Source organism: Cavia porcellus, unplaced genomic scaffold (genome assembly GCF_034190915.1).
Source record: "Cavia porcellus strain 051 isolate PalLab524CR breed Dunkin Hartley unplaced genomic scaffold, mCavPor4.1 scaffold_1, whole genome shotgun sequence".
Lineage (NCBI taxonomy): Eukaryota > Metazoa > Chordata > Mammalia > Rodentia > Caviidae > Cavia > Cavia porcellus.
Window position 1 is genome coordinate 233,156,016 of NW_026947484.1, and position 19,659 is coordinate 233,175,674.

General features: G+C 37.6%; 1 protein-coding gene across 7 annotated transcripts in view; it reads right to left on the reverse strand.

Annotated features, from left to right (window-relative positions):
* The window catches only part of Babam2 (BRISC and BRCA1 A complex member 2), a 383,627-nt gene that overhangs the window by 276,775 nt on the left and 87,193 nt on the right, over positions 1-19,659 (reverse strand). For all 7 annotated transcript variants that reach the window (XR_010040993.1, XM_063230452.1, XM_063230445.1 and 4 more), the window contains exon 4: positions 5,015-5,109. Coding sequence is in view for 6 of the 7 variants with exons in the window: in XM_063230452.1 (XP_063086522.1) it covers positions 5,015-5,109 (95 nt within the window). In the remaining variant the exon portion in view is untranslated. The remainder of the gene's footprint in view (positions 1-5,014; positions 5,110-19,659) is intronic.

A 19,659-nucleotide genomic window follows, 5' to 3' on the forward strand; every position in this document is an offset into this window, starting at 1 on the left:
TGGGGAGACCCTGTCTTTAAAAAAAAAAAAAGAGTAAGTGAGTGCAAAATTCATACCTGGGAAGGAATGACATGCTGTTGAAAGAAAATTACAGAGACCTGAAATAAACAGAAAGACATTTCATATTCTTGACTAGAGGAACTCTTCATGTCATTAAGATGGCAAAATCTTTAGGCAAAATCTAGAATGAGGACAATGAAACTTTTAGAGCTTTCAAGGATACAAACGGGGTTACAGATTCACCACCACCTCACTAAGGGTTCAACACAAATCCTACCAAAAGCCCAGCTGGAATCTTTGTAGACATTTACAAGATGACCCCAAAACCGCTGAGGAAATACAAGTCACGTGGGCCATAAAAAGGTCAAACCAATCTTGAAAAGAACAAAATTGTAAAATTCACCCTTCTCAATTTCAAAACTCATTATAAATCTACCTCAATGTAAATATAGGCATACTAATCAATGAAATGGAATTGAGAGTTCTCACCTTCACAATTGAGGTTCAACAAAAATTCCAAGAAAATTCAATGGAGAGATGTGCCAGGACATCTGGATATCCAGTTTCCAAAACAATTAAACTGGGTGCCAACCTCACATCACATACAAAAATTTTAAAAGATCAAAGGCCTACATGCAACAACAAAAATTATAAAACTTTTCAAGGAAAGCATAAGAATAAGTCTTTATAATCTTGTATTATAGAATAGTTTCTTATATATAAAGCCAAAAGTACACACACACACACACACAAAAAAAAAAAACAGATAAATTGGACTTTCTCAAAATTCTAAATTTTTTGTCATCTAAAGGATACTACCTTTTTTAAAAAAAGGGCAATGTGTAGGATAGGAGAAACCAATAAAATATGTATCTGGTAAAAGGCTTTTACAGAGAATTTATTAAGAACTTGTAACTCAGTTTTAAAACCACAAATAATTCAAGGGTTTGAAGAGATATTCCTCCAGTGAAGAGACACAATTGGCTAATAAGCACATGAAAAAATGCTCAATGTCATTAGTCATCAAGGAAACAAATCAAAACCACAGTAAAATATCATTTCTTACATTAGTGAGAGCTATCATTAAAAGACACAAGTGCTGAGGAGGACACAAAGAAATCGGAACACATAAATTACTGCTAGTTGGGATACAAAATGGTACAACTACTTCTGAAGGTAGATCCGGAAGTTCTTGAAACACTGAAACACAGAGTTGTGATTTGGTCCTGCAATTCCCCTCCTAAGGAATATATCCAAGAGAAACGAAATAAAAATGTCTACATAAAACAGTAATTGATTAAACAACCAAAGCAAGGAAACAATGCAAATGTCCATCTCTTGACCAATAGGTAAACATGGTACACACTTATAAATGGAGTATTATTTGGCAATAAACAGTAAATTGATACATATTATAGGAAAAACATGCTAAATGAAAACCGTCATAAAAGATAACATTCCATTAATAGGAAATATCCACAAGAGGCAAACTCATAGAGACAGAATACAGATCGGTTGTTCCCTAGGTGGGAAAGAGAGCACAATGATTCTAATGGGTTAAAGGTTCTTGTGGGCATAATGACAATGTTCTAAATCTGTGGTCAGTTGCACAATATAGTGACTATACTAAACAACTGAATTATAGCTTTAAATAGATAAATTATGTGTTACATAAATTAAGTCCTAAGAAAACTATTATTTTTAAAAAAATTAGACCTGTCTCGAAAGTAGAAAAATGATGCTTCACTGGAAATAATGTTAAGCAAAAGCAAACAGCCCTCTGTTAGATGTTCCTATAAAACATAATTCAGTCCATGATTCCCAGGAGCAGTTCACAAACCAATACATAAAAATAGCGTAATTCAACAGGCCCGAGAACCCCAAAGCCTCTAGTTCTAGGTCCAGTGGGTTCTAGGAAGCTATATTTTCCACAGAATTCCAAAATTATCATAATGAATGTGTAGAACTAGGAAACCACTGAGCCATCATGATCCTCAGTCAACAACTGTATGATTTTCTGGAATCTATGAGATAATCTATTGCTACATCTGGTATTTATCTAGTATTTCACATTCAACTGACAATCTGATGGTACTTAATGGAATTTACCTCCCTGAACAAAAAAATCTGAGTTTAGAAAGTGGTGGCTTCACTTTTTGGGCTTCCCTTACTTAAAATCTTCAAATCCTCTTCTTTGGAGCAGGTTTATATAAACTGAATAAATAAAACATCACACACATTCTCTAAAACTGTATTGCTAGAACTGGGCACATTGGGGAGTTTGTTATTTTGCTCAAATATTTATATTTTCAGATACAGATATATTATGGAATAAAATGCAAATTTTCATGGATTTAAAATAGTATCCAGAAACTTCAAGAAACAATGGATGTGTTTGAACTGCACTTCGGATTCTAAGGGTACACATTTATCCCTGTCTGTAATTAGGCTTGGGTAGAAAAATCTGAGGCAGCCAGGCATTCTGCTTTCCATTGCATGGGTGATGAAATACGCACTTCTTCATTCGGAACATTCTGTAGATGAGTCAGGTTGTTGGTTGACAGCGCTCTGAGCAATTCAAGAAAGCAGGAAAACGTCTGAATGGAATTCGAAGCCTACACCGTAAGATGTTAACGTGCTTCAGAGGCAAGCTGTGCTCAGGAAAACGTCTTCTGGGGATCAGGCCTTAGAGTTTATTCTGTTCTGATATTTTAACCAGACAGATATTAAAGTGCAACCTCCAGAGCTATCTGGACATCAATTGGGTAGTGCAGGGTGCACTCTAGTTGCTTATCTGGGGTTACCCAGGCCCCAATCCATGAAGACACCATGGGTAAGCCTATTTGGGACCTGGATTACTTACCACTAAAGAGAAAATGTTCCTCTAGACTTCCAATCTTTCTCTTAAATCTAGTGCTCTGATCGTGTGTGTGTGTGTGTGTGTGTGTGTGTGTGTGTGTGTGTGTGTCTGTTCTTTTTAAGCTAATTGCACAAAAGAACTTGTGATAGCAACACTGAAGAATGAAACATCAAAGAAACAGAATTATAGTATCAGTTCTGAAATAGTTATATAAATCTGTTATCAATTTCTGTAGCACTAAATTAGACAAATGGAAAAGAGGAATCCTAAGGTCTTTTCTAGCTCTTAAATTCTGTTGTCACAATACTTGCCAATACTGTAAGATATGTACTACAAATTGCAAATATAATTCAAAAGTAGAGGAGAATGAGGAGGAGGAGGAGTAACAGAAGAAGCGGGAGTAAGAAGAAAAGGGGGAGGAGTTTCTAAACAAGCATTTCTTATCCTGCCCTCCATGGTGTCCTTCTGTTACCACCTCAGCTCAAACAAAGCCTCTTCTCTCTGTGCCAGCTTTTTGCAACAATCATCAATTCTGGTCTTCAATCTGCCCTTAATCATTAGATTGATACATGCGTTGGAACAATTTCCCTTTTATCATTTTCTTCAGTCTACTGCAGGCTTGTCCCAATTTATCCAGCCTTTTCTCGCCATGTTATCACTGCTACTGTTTTCTGGAGATTGAATCTAGCATGTTAACACTGAGAAACAGCCCCAGCCCTTTTTTACTTTGTATTTTTGAGAAAGGGTCTATGTAAGTGTCTGTAGTAATCAAGGTTAGGCTCAAACTTGCAGACCTCCTGCCTCAGCCTTCCAGAGTGCTAGGATTAGAAGCATGCACCACCATGCCTATCTTCTAGCCCTTTCCTGTATTAATTTCTATCTCAGCAAATCCGTCAGTACTTTCATCTGAAATACATTACACAAATCATAGTTTCTTCATTTTACAATTCTCCTACCTGAAATACTCTCTACCACATCTTTCATTTTGTTCTCCATTCTTTCACAAATAACAATCTTACCTACAACTGCAAAGCTTTCTTTGGCTACCTTCTTTAAATTCTGGAGGCCTTTAGCCTATAAATTTCTGGTATCTAGCATATGCTTTCCTCAACTGGGCAAATTTGACACAGAAGAGGTCTACACCTCCACCTCATCTTCTCCAAGTAAGCATCTCGACATTCGTATGGGTTGAATAGATAACCCATGGCACCTACAGCCTTTTAAAACATCTAATGAACTGCTCATACACACTTAAAATCTTTAAAACAAACCAATCCTGCACTTGGCAAGAGCATTTTCACATCTGTGTTCTACAATTTAAGATAATTTTTTAGGTCTGAGTTAATATATCCTCTTTTATAAGAGGGTGGAAGAGACAAAGATTTCAAAGTCATACAAAACTCAATTGCACAACTTTAACGAGATGAAACTTTTCCAGAAACAAAACTAAGAACACAGCTTTAAACAAAATTTAAACCCCTTTGCGTACAGAAATTGCTGTAAACTCAGATTTTAGCAGGGAAGAAAACAGACATTCTGTCTGGTAAAAATCATTTAAACAAACGGCACATGTTTTTCTCCATCAGCCATGCAGAACACACAGCTTTCATAACTGCATGTGTTTTGACAAGCATCGATACCTTTTCCCCTAGTGGTGAGTACCCCTGCTTTAATTCCAGAGACATTTCACTCAGCTACAAAGGTTTCAGTCTTAATAAAGAACACTGAATCCGGTCTTCACCCTTCTGATGATACTGAGATAATGCGGATTCAAGTCCAAATTTGCCACTTTCACTTCCATACAGAAAAAAAGGCCTCTTAAAAAGCCAGGAAACATTCCCAACAGCCCTGTGATGAAGTGTTTGTAAACATTATAAAACTGACTGCAGAACATGAAGTATCACACTGAGACAAAGAAAATGTTTTCAACATGTCTTCTTAAATTGAAGCAAAGCTATTTCAACCAACGTGCTAGGAAGTTTCCACTAATTCAAAATAGCCTGAAAGTAACACTGCAATTTATTTCACAGGACAAAGAAAAGAAACTTAGGGAAGAAAAAAAAACTTAAATGTTTAACAAATTTATCTGTTAGTTATCAAAAGCCAATTTTATTTCTTCACCAAAGATCTTTTAAACAAGTCTGCAGTACTCACATGCAGAGCCAACGGGTCTGGTAGGAATTCGGCATCCTCTCCAAAGATAAAATCAGGTGGCAGCTCTGGATACTGGGCATTGAAGATGATATCCCCTAAAGTAAAAGAGAATGGCAGGCCACTCTTAGTTCCTTACTAACACATGAACACTCTGGAAAATGTATCCCAAAACTTTAATTTATATTTAGCTTTTAAAATTTTGGAAAATTCTGAATAATTCTACAAATAAAAAGAAGAACAGATACACTTTTTTAAATCAACATTCACAACAAGCAGTTCAAAAAATAGAATATGCTATGAATATAAATTCCCAAGTAGAAGAGTAGAAGCAGCTTGTTATGGCTAGATAGAGATGACCCAAAACCTAATGCGCGCATACTGGGAGTTTTGGGAAGTGCCTGGATTTAGGGTGCGTAAATCAGGGTTAAATTGTGGGATGCTGGCATGAAGGGTGTATGATTACTAAATCAGCCCACCGAATTGTTTAGCTTAGCTCTAGGTATGGCTAACAGAAGGCCCCCCCTGGCTGTGGATGGCACCACCCAAAAGACTGGCACCCTGGGAGGGATAAAACGGAGAGTCAGGCTTGCTGCTGCTGCTTTGCTGTCTCCTGTCTGCTTGCAAGGGCTGACTTCTGTGATGCCCTCTGCCATGCAACTGCTAACTGACTGTGAACTAAAACCTCTATGATGAGCCTACTACTTTCCTCCTTTAACTTGTGAGGATCTGGTATTTTGTCTCAGCAACAAGAAAAGTAACCAAGATGCAGCTCCATCTAAAGTACACGCTGGTTACTTTTATAAGAAACATTACTGTGCAATCACTTCCTGCTAATTAAGAAGGCCTTACTAAAGACTGACTCTGTATAAACACAGCTCCTGCCTTGTAAAAGTTAAACATATATACCTTTGGTATAATGGAAAAAACACATGGCTTGGAATCCAAAAGAAATTTTTTATTTATATCCACAAAGTACTTTATTTATTAGCTCAGAGATCTTGAGCAACTTTTGACCTCTTTAGACTTCCATTTCTTCACAAGGAAAAAGGGGATATAATAGTGCTGACATCACAGCATGCCTAGTATAGCACCTGGCATACAATAAAAACTCCTATGTAATAGGAACACTACTTGTAGTAGTTATAGTAGTGTTCTTAAACATAACACAAATTTCAAAGTCTCATGAGCAAATCTGTGTTTTAAGTACTCCTACATTTCTTTTCTGGCCCCTCTTTAACTCTTTTCTTTTCACCCCTATTTACTCCTGTTAGTGGTAATAAGCAGTCAAGTTTATCACCAGTCTAACACACATATTGGATTGTGTAAGGGTCTGTGTATTCATGTGCATGCACACGACCTCTGCATGCATGCAGACCATACTGCTTTTTTAGTCCAATTAGTTTTACTATTCAAATAGTAATATTCACATGATATCCAAGTTTAAAGATTTAGGCTTTAGTTCTTAGTTGAGTCCTAAATCTCTATGTGCTAGGCATTGCAATGTCAGAATTAGCGAGCATAAAACATGATCACAACTGTCTCTGCTTACATAAGGTATCTACACTAGTTAAATTCATGGAGATAGACAAAAGAATGGTGTTTGCAGCAGAGGGGGAGAGTGCAGAATGGGGAATGTTTGTTTAATGGTATTAAATCTCAACTTTGTAAGTTGAAAAAGTTCTGGATATTGTTCGCACAATAATGTAGCATCTTTGCTTATTCTTATTTTATGGAAAAATGGTAAAACAAAATTTCATAGCAAAATAATATAAAATAATAGTTAATACATTGCATGTTGTTATCTTTGAAGTTGCTCAGGGTACAAGACATGGGCACACCTGATTCTGCCAGGAGCCATGTGAGCACCGTGTCCAGAAAGACCCTGCACAGTCCTGCAGGTTGTGAAGTGGCCCTCTAAACAACTTCATTTTAAGCAAATTCCCTTGGCCATACCTTTAAGGGTTTTTTTATATGTGAATAGTTACCAACTTGAAAATAAGAACCTGAACCACATACTTTATAAGAATGTTTTAAAAAGTTATGGGCAGAAAAATTTCTCCAACTGAAAAAAAATTTATCCAATCAATATGAGCACAAACCTTCCTTTTTAGTGAATTAAGAGACACTAATACTATAACTGATTTGCATTTTTTCTTTTTCCCTACTGTCCTCTCCCCTTTTACCCGTCCTAGTTCCTTTTTCCCTCTGAATCATTTCTTCCCACTTCACAGGATCTACTGTACACTTTATACCTTTTTAGTTTTCTCACACCAGGGAGACAATACAATACTTATGAGTTTGAGTTCACACTCTCTCTTCTTTTTTTTTTTTTTAACAGGGATCAAATTCACAACCTTGCACTTACCAGGCAGGCACTTGAGCCACTGAGCTAAATCCTCAGCCCGAGTCTGATTTATTTCACTTATGAGTATGGTCTCAAGTTGCATCCTTTTACCCTTACCCAAGTCTCAAGTTTACTCTCCTTTATGGCTGAATAGTAGCCCATTGTATAAAAAATACCATATCTTTCTTATCCATTCCTCAGGTGATGGGCATTTGGGATGTTTCAAAGACTTAGCTATTACCAATTGTATTGCTCTAAATATGGGTACACATGTATCTCTGCGCTATGCTATTTTAATTCTTCTGAGAGGATACACAGAAGGGAAATAGCTGAAACAAATGAGACTTGTAATCCTAGTTTTCTTAGGAATTTCCACAGTAGTTTACCAGGCTACAGTCTCATCCTTAGTGCAGAAAGGTTCCTTTTTCCCCACAGTCCCTCCAAGCACTTGTGATTGGTTGATTTCTTAACAACAGCCATTCTTTCTGGAGTGACATAGAATCTAAGTGCTGTTCTAATCTGCAAATCTTGAATGACCAATAATGTTGAAGATTTTTTCATATATTTATTTGCCATTTGTTTTTCTTCATCTGAGAAGTATGTATTTACCTCACATGTCCTTTTTTTACTGAATCTGAGAGGTCTGATGTTTTTCAATTCTTTATATGTTCTAGATAGAAGTCCTTTCTCTGAGACACAATTGGCTAAAAATTTTTCTCACTCTGAGTTTCTCACTCTGTTTGTGACTTCTTTTGCTATGCAAAAGCTTTTGAATAAGATGAGATCCCAGTTGCTGATTCTTTGAAGTTGTTTCCCCCAAAACATCTTTTTTTCTACCAATCATGCTGATATTGGATAACCACATGCAAAACAATAAAGTTGAGGGTATTTATGAAGATGACGGAACAGTAAGCAGCAGAGTAAACAGCCGCTCTGAGAGAAACAGTCCAGATGCTGGAATGTAGCCTCGTGGGCAAGACAAGACAGAAAGAAGAGGGTCCCCTTGACCCAGGTAGACTAAAATAAAGTAAGAATCAAAGCACACAGAGAAAATTTTTTTAAAAAGAAAAGGAAAGGAAAACTTAAACAGAAGGCGGCAGCCAAAGGCACTTTCACCGGCGCTGGTCCCACCGTGCGAGAGGCGCCAGCGAAATCAGAGACAGAGTCACAGTGAAGCGGTGGCAGGCCAGGGCAAAGCCTCAGCGGGGATGGGGTGAGTGGCGGAGGGGGGCAGACCGGAGAGCCCCACCGGCCGGCGGTGAGTGCGGGGGACTCAGTCCGCCCCAGGAGTGGGCCATCGGCCAAGCCCCGTTTTGGAGTCGGGCAGGATAAGCCCAGAACCAGAACTGCGGCCCGCTTCGTCCAGCCACGCCCGGTGTAGAGCAGACTGATGGAAACTGCTTAGACTGAGCCCTGCCTGTGCGCGGTCCAACAGCCAACGCTGAGGTTTCCCTAAAGCTACCCTAGCTAACCCTCCCCACCTGGCACACACTAACTTGGTGAAGACTCCCTGTGGTTAACCAGCCTTCCCGCCCCTGCTTACACTCCAGTAGTCACCAGCAGATTCGCAAAAGCAGCAAACAGCAGAAATACCTAGCCAACACGCTTTGGAGCACTTATAACCAATACAGGAAGTGCCAGGGTCCCCGCTACCCACTTCTCTGGAAGAAACCAGGAACATGACAAGAGGAAGAAGCAAAAGGCAGTCGCTGGCCTCCAACCCAAGCAGTCCTGGTCCAGGAGAGGTAAACACGGAAGACATCGCGAGTCGCACACCTGCAGTTTCCGAAGTAACAGCAACTGTCATAAAGAAACAACTCCATGAAGATATAAAAGAACTTAAAACACAAATACTGTAAGTAAAGGAAGATATAAGAAACATAATAAAAGAATTGCTAAGCACCTCTCAAGAAGACACACATGAAAGAATAGAGGAGCATGGAGAAGGAGGGAAACCTTCAATGAAGAATATAAAAAAATTTAGAATACACGAAACAGATTCAAAGAGATTACCAGGAAACTAAAAACTCCATGGAAAGCTGGCAAAACTGCTTGAAAGAAACTAAAGATAGGCTATCAAATCTTGAAGACAGGTTTACAGCTTGCAATCACAAAAGGAAAGATCTCTTAAAAATAACAAGGACCTGGGAAGTGATGACACAAAGGCTAGACAAGAGGATCTATAGCTTAAGACTAAAAAATGTGAGTGAAGAAGCAGGGGTAAACACAAATGATGCAAAGTCTATTTAGAGAAATAATTAAAGAAAACTCCCCAAGCATAAGAAAAGGAAATGATATTCAGATAAATGAGACCATACAAAACTCCAGCCAGCTATAACCAAAATAGATCTACGCCTAGACATACAATAATCAAGATCCCAGAAATTCAACACAAGAACAGAATATTAAAAGCTGTCAGAGAAAAGAAACAGATCACCTATAAAGGAAAACCCATCGGAATCACAATAGACTTCTCAACACAAACCATCAAATCAAGAAGAACTTGGAGTGAAGTATTCCAAGTCCTGAAAGAAAATAACCTCCATAGTCAAAAAGACAGATAGTAGCAGGCACTGGTGAGAATTTGGAGGAACTGGTAACCTACACACTACTAGTGGGGGTATGAAATGATGTAGCTGCTTTCCAAAACTAGTCTGGCAGGTCCTCAAAGAATTAAACATAGAGTTACTGTTGACATTCCAATTTCACTGAGGTATATACTCAAAAGAAATGAAAATACTGTATTTCAAATGTTCAAAAAAAAACTTCTACATGAATGTTTATAGCAGTATTATTCACAAGAGTCAAAAACTATAAATAATTAATGTCCATCAACTGATGAATGCATAAAGTTGATCATACACACACTGCAAAATATTCAACCATAATTAAGAAAATAAAAGTACTTATACATGCTACCATGTAGATAAACTTTGAAAGCCTATGATAAATGTAAAAAAAAAGTCACTTATTGTATTACCATTGTATGGTTCCATTTATATGAAATGTCCAGCACATGTAAAACCATAGATACAGAAAGTATAAGCCAGGTGTAGTGGCACACACCTTTAATCCCACACTCAGCAGGCTGAGGCAGGAGGCTCCTTGGAGTTCAAGACCAGCCTAGGCCACAAAGTGAACTCAAGGTCAGCCTGAAATGCATAGTGAGACCCTGTCTCAAAAAGACAAAAAAAAAAAAAGAAAGAAAGTACACTAACAATTGGCAGGACCTGGAGATGGAGGGAACAAGCGGAAATGCCAACTGACTAGTTTTCTTTTTTTCTAGCAGTGGAAATATCTGGAATTAGTGTTGATGGTTGTACAACTTTGTGACTATACCAAAAATCACTGAATTGTATATTTTATTTGAAGGATGAATTGTTGGTATGTAAATTATATTCAGTAAAACTGTTTTTTTAATCTGTTGCAAAAGAATTGCCCCATTTTAAGAAATCTGATCTTAAACATTAAAAAACTACAAAGCATTTACTGTGATTGTAAGTAAATTTATTTTTTACAAATAAAATCATCTTAAAATGCAAGTTGGATAATCTTACATTTAAAAGAATTCTGTAATGGGTGTTTTTTAAAGAATATTTTTATAAAATAAATGCACATAAAAATTTCTATCTTTTAAGAATTTCCCCAAATATATCAATTTAAAGAAGGGTTCTAGGAATAGTAAGCACGCATTTTAAAGTTTCACTTGACTTTAAAAAAAAATTTAAGGCAGCCAAAAACTCTCAGCACAAAGTATTTTTAAAAAGTAATGCTGCATACCCATTAATCATGATATGTAAACTCGAATGGATTGAGAGACACCTAACAGATCAATAATAGATAGCTCTAAATGTGTCCGTAAACAATTGATATGCAGGCCAGCAAACAGGGAAAAGGACTCACTCCAGTTGTTGGTGGCACCAACCAACAGCCTTGGAGCCTGGACAGACTACAGAAGGGAAGAGGAGTTGTAGCCTTTGCTGTTTTGGACATCGATGTTTAGTTTCTTTAACCTGCCAGTGCAGACTTATACCAGTGACTGCAGTGAGCTTGCAGGCCTTTGGCAGTGACTAGGGCTGCATCCTTCATGCCTCTTATTCTGTGGCTTCCATCTTCTTGGGCTGGGCAGCTACTGGATGCTCCAGTACAGAGATGGCCACTGTGGACTCTCCACTCTCTGGTCCTGTAAGGTGTTCAATAAATCTCTATGCATTTGGCGGGAGGTACCGCGGATCGAACTCACAACCTCACGACCTCGCCCTTGCCAGACAGGTGCTCACACTGCTGAGCTAAATCCCTGGCTCTTTATGCATTTTTATGTATACATATCCTATTGATTCTGTTCCTCCAGAGAATCCTAACAGATGTGATGAATTGTCATCCCCTCAGCAAAAGGTCTTTTGAGAATGACAGAGTAGGGAAATGGTATTATGTGTCCAAAAATAAATATATTATGCTTACTCTATTATATGTACTACAAACATAACAGACTATTTTCAAACAAAAGAAAGGGAATTTAAATATCTCTCAGAATCTTATAGTATTATCTTTCAGAATTTCTCAAATTATATCCTCAGCCTCAAAGAACTCTTAAAATATTTTGCTGTGATGCTCAATATTCTCTTTGAAATAAACTGTAGCATTGTTTTCTTGCTATAGAGAACAGTCAGTAAATCAGTCAGGAACGTTATTAAAAACCCACCAGGCACAGATGTGCACACTCGACACCTGGGGAGTTATACAGGAAGTAGAAAACGTAACACCTGACCTCAAGGCAGAGAGGGTGGAGTAAAGACCAACACAAATCCTGGAGAAGAGCAATAACATCGCATTCCCTTTATTTCACCCTGGAGAAGATGATGCACTGAGTGCAGATTACTCGATACGGCTTACTTCAAACTTTTCATAAAAAGGAAGAGTAGGCAGGAGAACAAAGAAGTAAAAATAGAAGCTTAGGTGATACAAGGTGAGTTTAAAAAAAAAGAAAAAGAAAAGAAACAAAATACCTAGAATGTCCAGAAGTAGTATAACCACCTAACCACCAAATGGGAGTTTCAGGTTTTATTTTGCATTACTCCCTGAAAATTTCCAGACGGTAACAGTAAAATCAAGGGGGAAAAAGTTCCTTTCATGCTTCATCATATGACACACACACAAAATTACAGGCATTCCAGGTCCAAGCAGGTGACACTGTTCGGCAAGTACCAGCTTCATCCCAGGAGATCCAGTCCCCAGACTGGCAAGTAGACTCTACGCCCCGCTCCCCAGTCACAGAAGACGTCACGCCTGTCCACAGGCTCCTCTTCTGACTCTTCACCAGTGAAACATTCCTGCTATCTCAGACTTTAAGCAACTGTCAAGAAAACAGTTTCAAAGAAACAATTCAAATTATCATTATCAGTTGCTACGTTAAATGACTACTTACTGAAAATCTAAGCATGAAAGTGTCAGACCAGAATCCTGTGGAAATACCAAGATGAAAGAACTTTAAAAAAAAAGGTAGGGTTCAGGAACGGTTTTAGAGAAGACTCTGGAGAAGTGACTCATTGCGAGAGTTCACCCGAACTCCTAAATAGTGTGTCCTTACACTGGAATTTAAATCTCCCACCACTACCTCGCCAATTCTTTTCACTGATTCTTAAGACTTTACAAAGCAAGTTTAATTCCTCTTTAATGTCATAGCACTGAGTTACGCGAAGGCCACTCTTGTGACCTCCCTTTCAACCTCGCCATGACTCACCTCTGGCCCAGGGTGAATACCCCCGTTTATTTCATTATTGGTGCCAATTCTTTTATCATACTGCTCTCCTCTCTTTCTCTGAATGTGTACCAGTTTGTCCATCACCTTCTTCGAGGAACTAACTGTAAGTTTCTAAGTGTAAAGAGGACAGAAAGAAAAAATCCCAAGCCTTGGTGTTACACACTGATAAACACCACTGCAGACTGAAAGCACTTTCCTGCCACCACATCAATGGTGACTTGTGCTGAGTTTTACCAAGCAAAAGGCCCGAGACTTTGTTTATATATAAGGCTGCTAGCCTACATATGCCTGACTGTTCATGGGGATAGCTGAACTTCACAATCCACTTAAGATTTACCCCTATTTTACTTGAATCTTGTTAGATTTACCTGTTTACCTCCCTTCATAATACTCCTAGACTTAACTCCAATTAGGGTTATTGTCATTCCTAACTTTAACTCACAAATGAGTTGGCTCAGCATACTCCTGGAAGCCTCCCTCTAGGGCAGCTACAGTTCAGTTAATCAGTACTTTTAAACCAAATCTATTCAATAAGACTGTGAACCTGAAGAGCCATCATAAGGGTATTATCAAAAGTCTGATGAAGAAATTTTTTGCCTGCAAATCAAGTAAGCCATTAATGATTAATGACTAGTTTCATTAATGATTCTATCCCACAGTAATCTTTTTAGCTTGAGAGGTAGGCTTTCTTTTCCATTATCAAGGAAAAGAAACTGTAAGGAATTATCGTATCAGAAAACATGGCTTAGGCTCGGTACAATAAAGGATGGAAGGGGGAGTGTCACACGGAGGGTCTTCCAGCTGCACGGAGGGTCTCCTTCCATGTAGGAGTTCTCTCTACCTCGGCCTTCTCTCAAGACCTTTAGACCATTCCAGATCTTTCTTTGTCACTTCAAATCACTGAAGCAGTACCATGCCACAGAAATAACAATGTAAATACTTACAAACTCTTTGTTGGTTTGGTCTGAGTTCCGATTAGTTTGAGACAAGGTCTTGCTAAATAGTTCAGAGAGGCCCTGAACTTAACTATGTAGCCCTGGCTCCTCGAACAGGCTGCAATCCTCCTGCCTCGGCCTCTCAAGTGTGGGATAACAGACGTGTGTCACCATGCTTCAATCTGAAGCTTATTTGTAGTCATATTCAAAAAGTAAAAACAAACAAATGAAATTAAATTTTAAATTTTTATTTTTATTAGTACGTGTTTGGATTGCTTTGTGTAGGGTTGATACATATAGATTTAATTCCTGTTCTCATTTCCTTCTCCTCTCATCCTCTCTCCTCCCTCCATCTCTCTCTTTTTTTTTTTTTTTTTTTTTTTTTTTTTTGTCTTTTTCCTTTTTATCGGTACCAGGGATCCAACTCACGACTGCCTGCTTGCAAGGCAGGCGCTTATGCTGCTGAGCTAAATCTCCAGCCCCCCCCATCCCTTAATTCCTTTTCCTTTGAGACAGCTCTATCTCCCCACTTACTATTATCTATGTTTTATTTTGCTCTTTATTTATAATTTGGGTTTCTCATATGAAAGAAACCATGTGATATAAAAGCTTATAGAGATTCTCCAAAAAAGTTAAAACTAGAAATTCCATTTGAGACAGCTATTCCTCTTCTATGTATCTTCCTAGAAGAGTTAAAGACATCATATTACAGCGATACATGTGTATCCATGTTTATATTAGCACAATTCTTAATTGGTAAGACTTGGAAGCATCCTATATGTTCATCAACAGATGAAAACACACAAAAAAAGGCAGGACTGATACACAAGTGGAGTACTACTTGCCATAAAGAAAGAGAAACTTGAATCATTTTTAGGAAAATGGATGTATCTTGAGACCATAAGGTTAAATGAAACAAATTTAAATTAAATTTTTAAAATTTAAAATAAAGTAAAATTCACTCTTTGTGTAATTATGTGAATTGTATCTCACACACTGATTTATGTAAATATAGGGTTATCAAAATTAGGATACAAGAAAAATTCTGTCACATTCTAAAATATCCTAATGCTATCACTTCATACCATTTCAACATGTAATAATACAAGTCATTAGTGAGACGTTTGTCATGCTTTTTAATATTAACCCTTCAAAATCTGATGTATGCTTCCCATAGCACTTTCAGGTCAGACAGTCACAGTTCAGACCCCATCACCACGTGTGATGACAAGTAGTCACTGTACAGGACAGCACCGGAAACTCCGATGAAGGAAGAAGGCAGTGCAGCCAACCAAGCAAAGGTAAGAAAGGAGCCCTGCTCAGCTATAGAGCATGCTCACACTGAGGTTTTTATAGGTAAATAGGTGCAGAATGAGACCATACTCACAAGTGAAACATGTCAAACTCACATGTGTAAATACTGTATTGTCTCCTTAGTGTAAGACATGGTAAGAGTACATAAGACACAAAATCCTCAATAAATACTGTGGGAGGGCAAGAATCTGCTCAAAGGGGGAAAAATAATATCAGGAAAAGGAGAAAAAAAAAGGAAGGGAAAAGAAAAAATATCTAAATTTGTATAAACACAAGATAGCTAACATGATTGTGCTATAAATTCTATTATTTCTTGAAACAAATAGTTAACATTCATAGAATTGGATCAATTTTGCATGTGTGTGTCTGCTGATCTGAGGCGCTCTTTTGAAGATCACTGTGTAAAATAACAACCTTAGTTGCGTTCCTAGCACCTTGTTTTGAAGGCCTATATCATCATTGTTTTGGGCTCTTTGCTATTGTTATTTGTCTTTTTTGTTTCTTGTTTTTCTAGTAATTTATTTTGTTTTGTTTTTCCCTCTATGCATAAAGGATAGATGAACATGTTGGTTTATACATACCTAGAACTTCTCCTAAACAGTTTGTAAGAATTATATTATACGTGATGAAATGAACAGCTACTTTGAAGAAAAAGAGACATTATGGTATGCATTGCTGATTTCCCATCATCATGCTGTGAAATCCAGTAATGCTTTTATTCTTTGTTTAGAGTGGTTTTAATTTGTTTTGTATTATTTAACTTCAACATATATGAAGATATGGACAGCTATTTTGAAGAGGACAAGAGACAGTAGGGCAGCCACTATTGATTTTCCTGTTGTCTGATTTTGAAAGCCTATAATGCATTCATTATTCTGTTTTGATCAGTTTTATACTATTTTGTTTTGTATGAATTCATTATGCATAAAGATAGACAACTGTTTAGAAGAAAACAAGAGACATTATGGTAGCCACTATTGATCTCCTGTTGTCTTGCTTTGAAATCTGTGTCACTTACATTATTTTCCTCTGACTTGCTTTGTTCTGTTTGGTTTTACCCTCTTTAAAATAAAAAATAAAAAATGGTGCTTGATGTGCATGTGAAGAACTTTTCCTAAAGAGTTTATGAGAACTGAGTATATAATGCACAATGAAATGAACAACTACTTGGAAGAAAAAGAGACACTAAGGTACCCAGTGCTGATTCCGTAAGGTCATGATGTGAAATCTAGAAATACTATTATTCTTTGCTCAGAGTGATTTTAGTCTGTTTTATTTTCTTTAATTTCAACATACATGATAGTATGGACAGCTATTTTGAACAGAATGAGAGACATTATGACAGCTATTGTTGACTTCCCTATTGTCTGGTCTTGAAGACCTAAAATGCCTTCATCATCCTGTTCTGATCAGTTCTATACTATTTTGTTTTGTATGAATTCACTGTGTGTGAAGATATGGACAACTATTTGAAAGAAAACAAGATACAATATGATAAACAGTGAAGATCTCCAGTTGTCTTGATTTGAAATTGGTGTCTCTTAAACATTGTTTTCTTATGATCTGTTTTGTTCTGTTTTGTCATGTTTAATTTTACCCTCTTTAAAAATAAAATTTTAAAGAGAAAAAAAAAACAGTGCTGGAAAATAAAAAAGAAAACTCATTCAGCTTTCCACAACCATATCCGGGCAAAATATGCTCACTCCTCCAGGAGACAGCACCTTCTACTGCTGGACAATTATTATTTGCTAAGTTCTATCTTAGATCAAAAAGGAAAATATACTTTCCAGTAACTTTTCCACATTAGTGCTAAATCTGCCCTCAGCTGTTCTATGTGACAGCCCCTAAGCCATTTGCAGATGACTACTGCATCTTCATTTGGTCTTTTCTTCTCTGGGTTTAATATGCCCAGTTCTTTCAGTGGTTTGTAATGAGCCAGCTTTCAGGAAAATAAGCTACATGAGTCTTACATATATCCAAGAGAATCTACTAGCTGCTGAGTCTTAGCAAAGGGCACAACATTCCATCTCCAGATGTTATGTTTTACATGGCCTTTAAACCTGGATTGCTGTATACTGATTTCAGTGCAAAAATAATATTTTGAGCCAAATGTTATAAATTAGCATTACTTCATTGAGCAATAAATATTCTACTGCAGAAAATTTTAGTCTTAGTAATCTTCTAATGCATATTCACAAGATATTTCATTAGTGCAATTTACTATCATTTCTTTCTTAATGACTATAACACATCTGGTATTCTAAGAAGAAAGCAAGCTTTCCCTACCATTCTATGATTGTTGTAGTTTTCCAAAGTACTTAGGAATCAAATAACAGTAATGAGCATGGTTGTGAAATAGTAAAAACCTCAAAAACAAAGGAAATTTAGCAACTAAGCTTGATTTTTATACACACATATATACTGAAACACCACTGATTTAGGTAGTCTCTAAAATATATGCAGCTACATTTTACTTTTGATAAACTATAACAGTGAGATAGATTAAAAGGTTGTCTAGAACATACAGAGTTTAGTAGTTTTGAATTTACAGAGCAAGAGATATTGCCATTTGGAAGACACTAAGAAACACATTCTGAAATGAAAAGCAATAGAATAGAAAACCGTTCTTTCCTTGGGAGATAAAGTAGATACTAATGTATTTAAAAGTGAAGTATGACCACGTCTGCAACATACTTTAAAATGGTTTAGCAAAGAAAATTAAGACACAGATAAAAAATACCCATTTACCCACATATATCTGTGAGTAGAGAAATTTTCAGAGGGTAACTACTGTCTTCTTAGTACATGTGTGCAGCACCTAATGGTTACACGCATCTTAGGGAGCCGGTACATGTACAGAACACATCATAATTCTTTTTTTCTTAATCCCCTTCCCTTTCCTTCCACCTACCTCCAGACACATGCATGTATTTATGTATGTATAGATTTATGTTTTCTTGGTGATTTTTATTGTTGTTAAGGAATATAAAGGGTTAAAAACAATGATACAAAGGGAACTTCATGAGTAAAGCTATGGGTGGGAGGAAGAAATCCAAGCACAGCCAAGGCAAGTGACAGATGCCACCAGTACCTCGTCACCTTCTGGGGTCCACTTCCTGCACCACAAGTCACCTGCCGCTCTAAATTGAGACACACCACAGTTTCCCAACCTAGACACGACTGATACTAGGGAGACAGATCATCCTTGGCTGCAGCGGATTGTCCTGTAAATTACGATATTTTTAATAGCATCCCTGCTCTTTACCCTCTGGACAGTAGCCAGTAGCCCTCTTCTTACTTCCCAGTTGTAACAACTAAATAAAATGTCTCCAGACATTGCCAAACGGTCCTTGGGGAACTAAACAATATCCCACCAGCACCTCAAACCTGATCCCATTTGAGCTATAAACCACCATCTATTTTAAGTAGCTACGTCTGCCTAAGTCCATTCTCTAGCCTAGAAGAACCCTGACCAGTACACAAAAAAGGGTACTCTGGCTGAAAGTGAAAGACCTCAAGAACAACGCTCAAGAGTGACAGATAGAACAACCGTCATTCCCCACCACACGACGGTACTGAGGATTGAACCCCATCTGCCCACTCTAACGCACTCTATTTTGGTTTCTCCCTCTCAGTTCCCTCCATTTTTCACGTGCTCTCAGGCACTGCCTGCCAAATAAACTACATGTACTCAATATTTGTTTCAGGGACTCAATATTTGTACCATGGACACCACTAAAGAAAATGCTATACTAAGTAGTGAATTAGATGACGTCAAAAGGTATTCCATTCTAATAGTGTGGGTTTTCTGGAATTCAAACAAAGCAAGAAGTCTGAATGTTCAGTAAAGAAACATATGTTCTTCCTAGAGAAATGACATGTTTACTATGTCACCTACCCTACTGTGATTTTTCAAAAATCCCATTTCTGATATTTCTACTCATCCAACAGTGAGTCCACAAAAAGACAGCACTCAATATGGACCCCTGAAAAAAGGAAGGTAGCATTCCTGAGCCCAAAAGGCATGGGAAGAAACCAAAAAAAAAAACCTGAACAAATCAACAAAGCAACCTGCAAGAATAATCCGAGCTATGAAAGCTGCCTGCCATACTGATTTAATCAAACCAAAAGCACAGCCTGAGTCCTGAGAGAGTCTGGCTTAGGATTCAGTACGGTCAGACATTTTTGCAAAGTACAGCAACTTCTTACAAGAGTTCTAACTAGTGGGGAATAAGGAGAGGAAGGTGGAAAGGATGGTCTTCAGGCTCAGATGAAAAAGTGTAAGACGAGC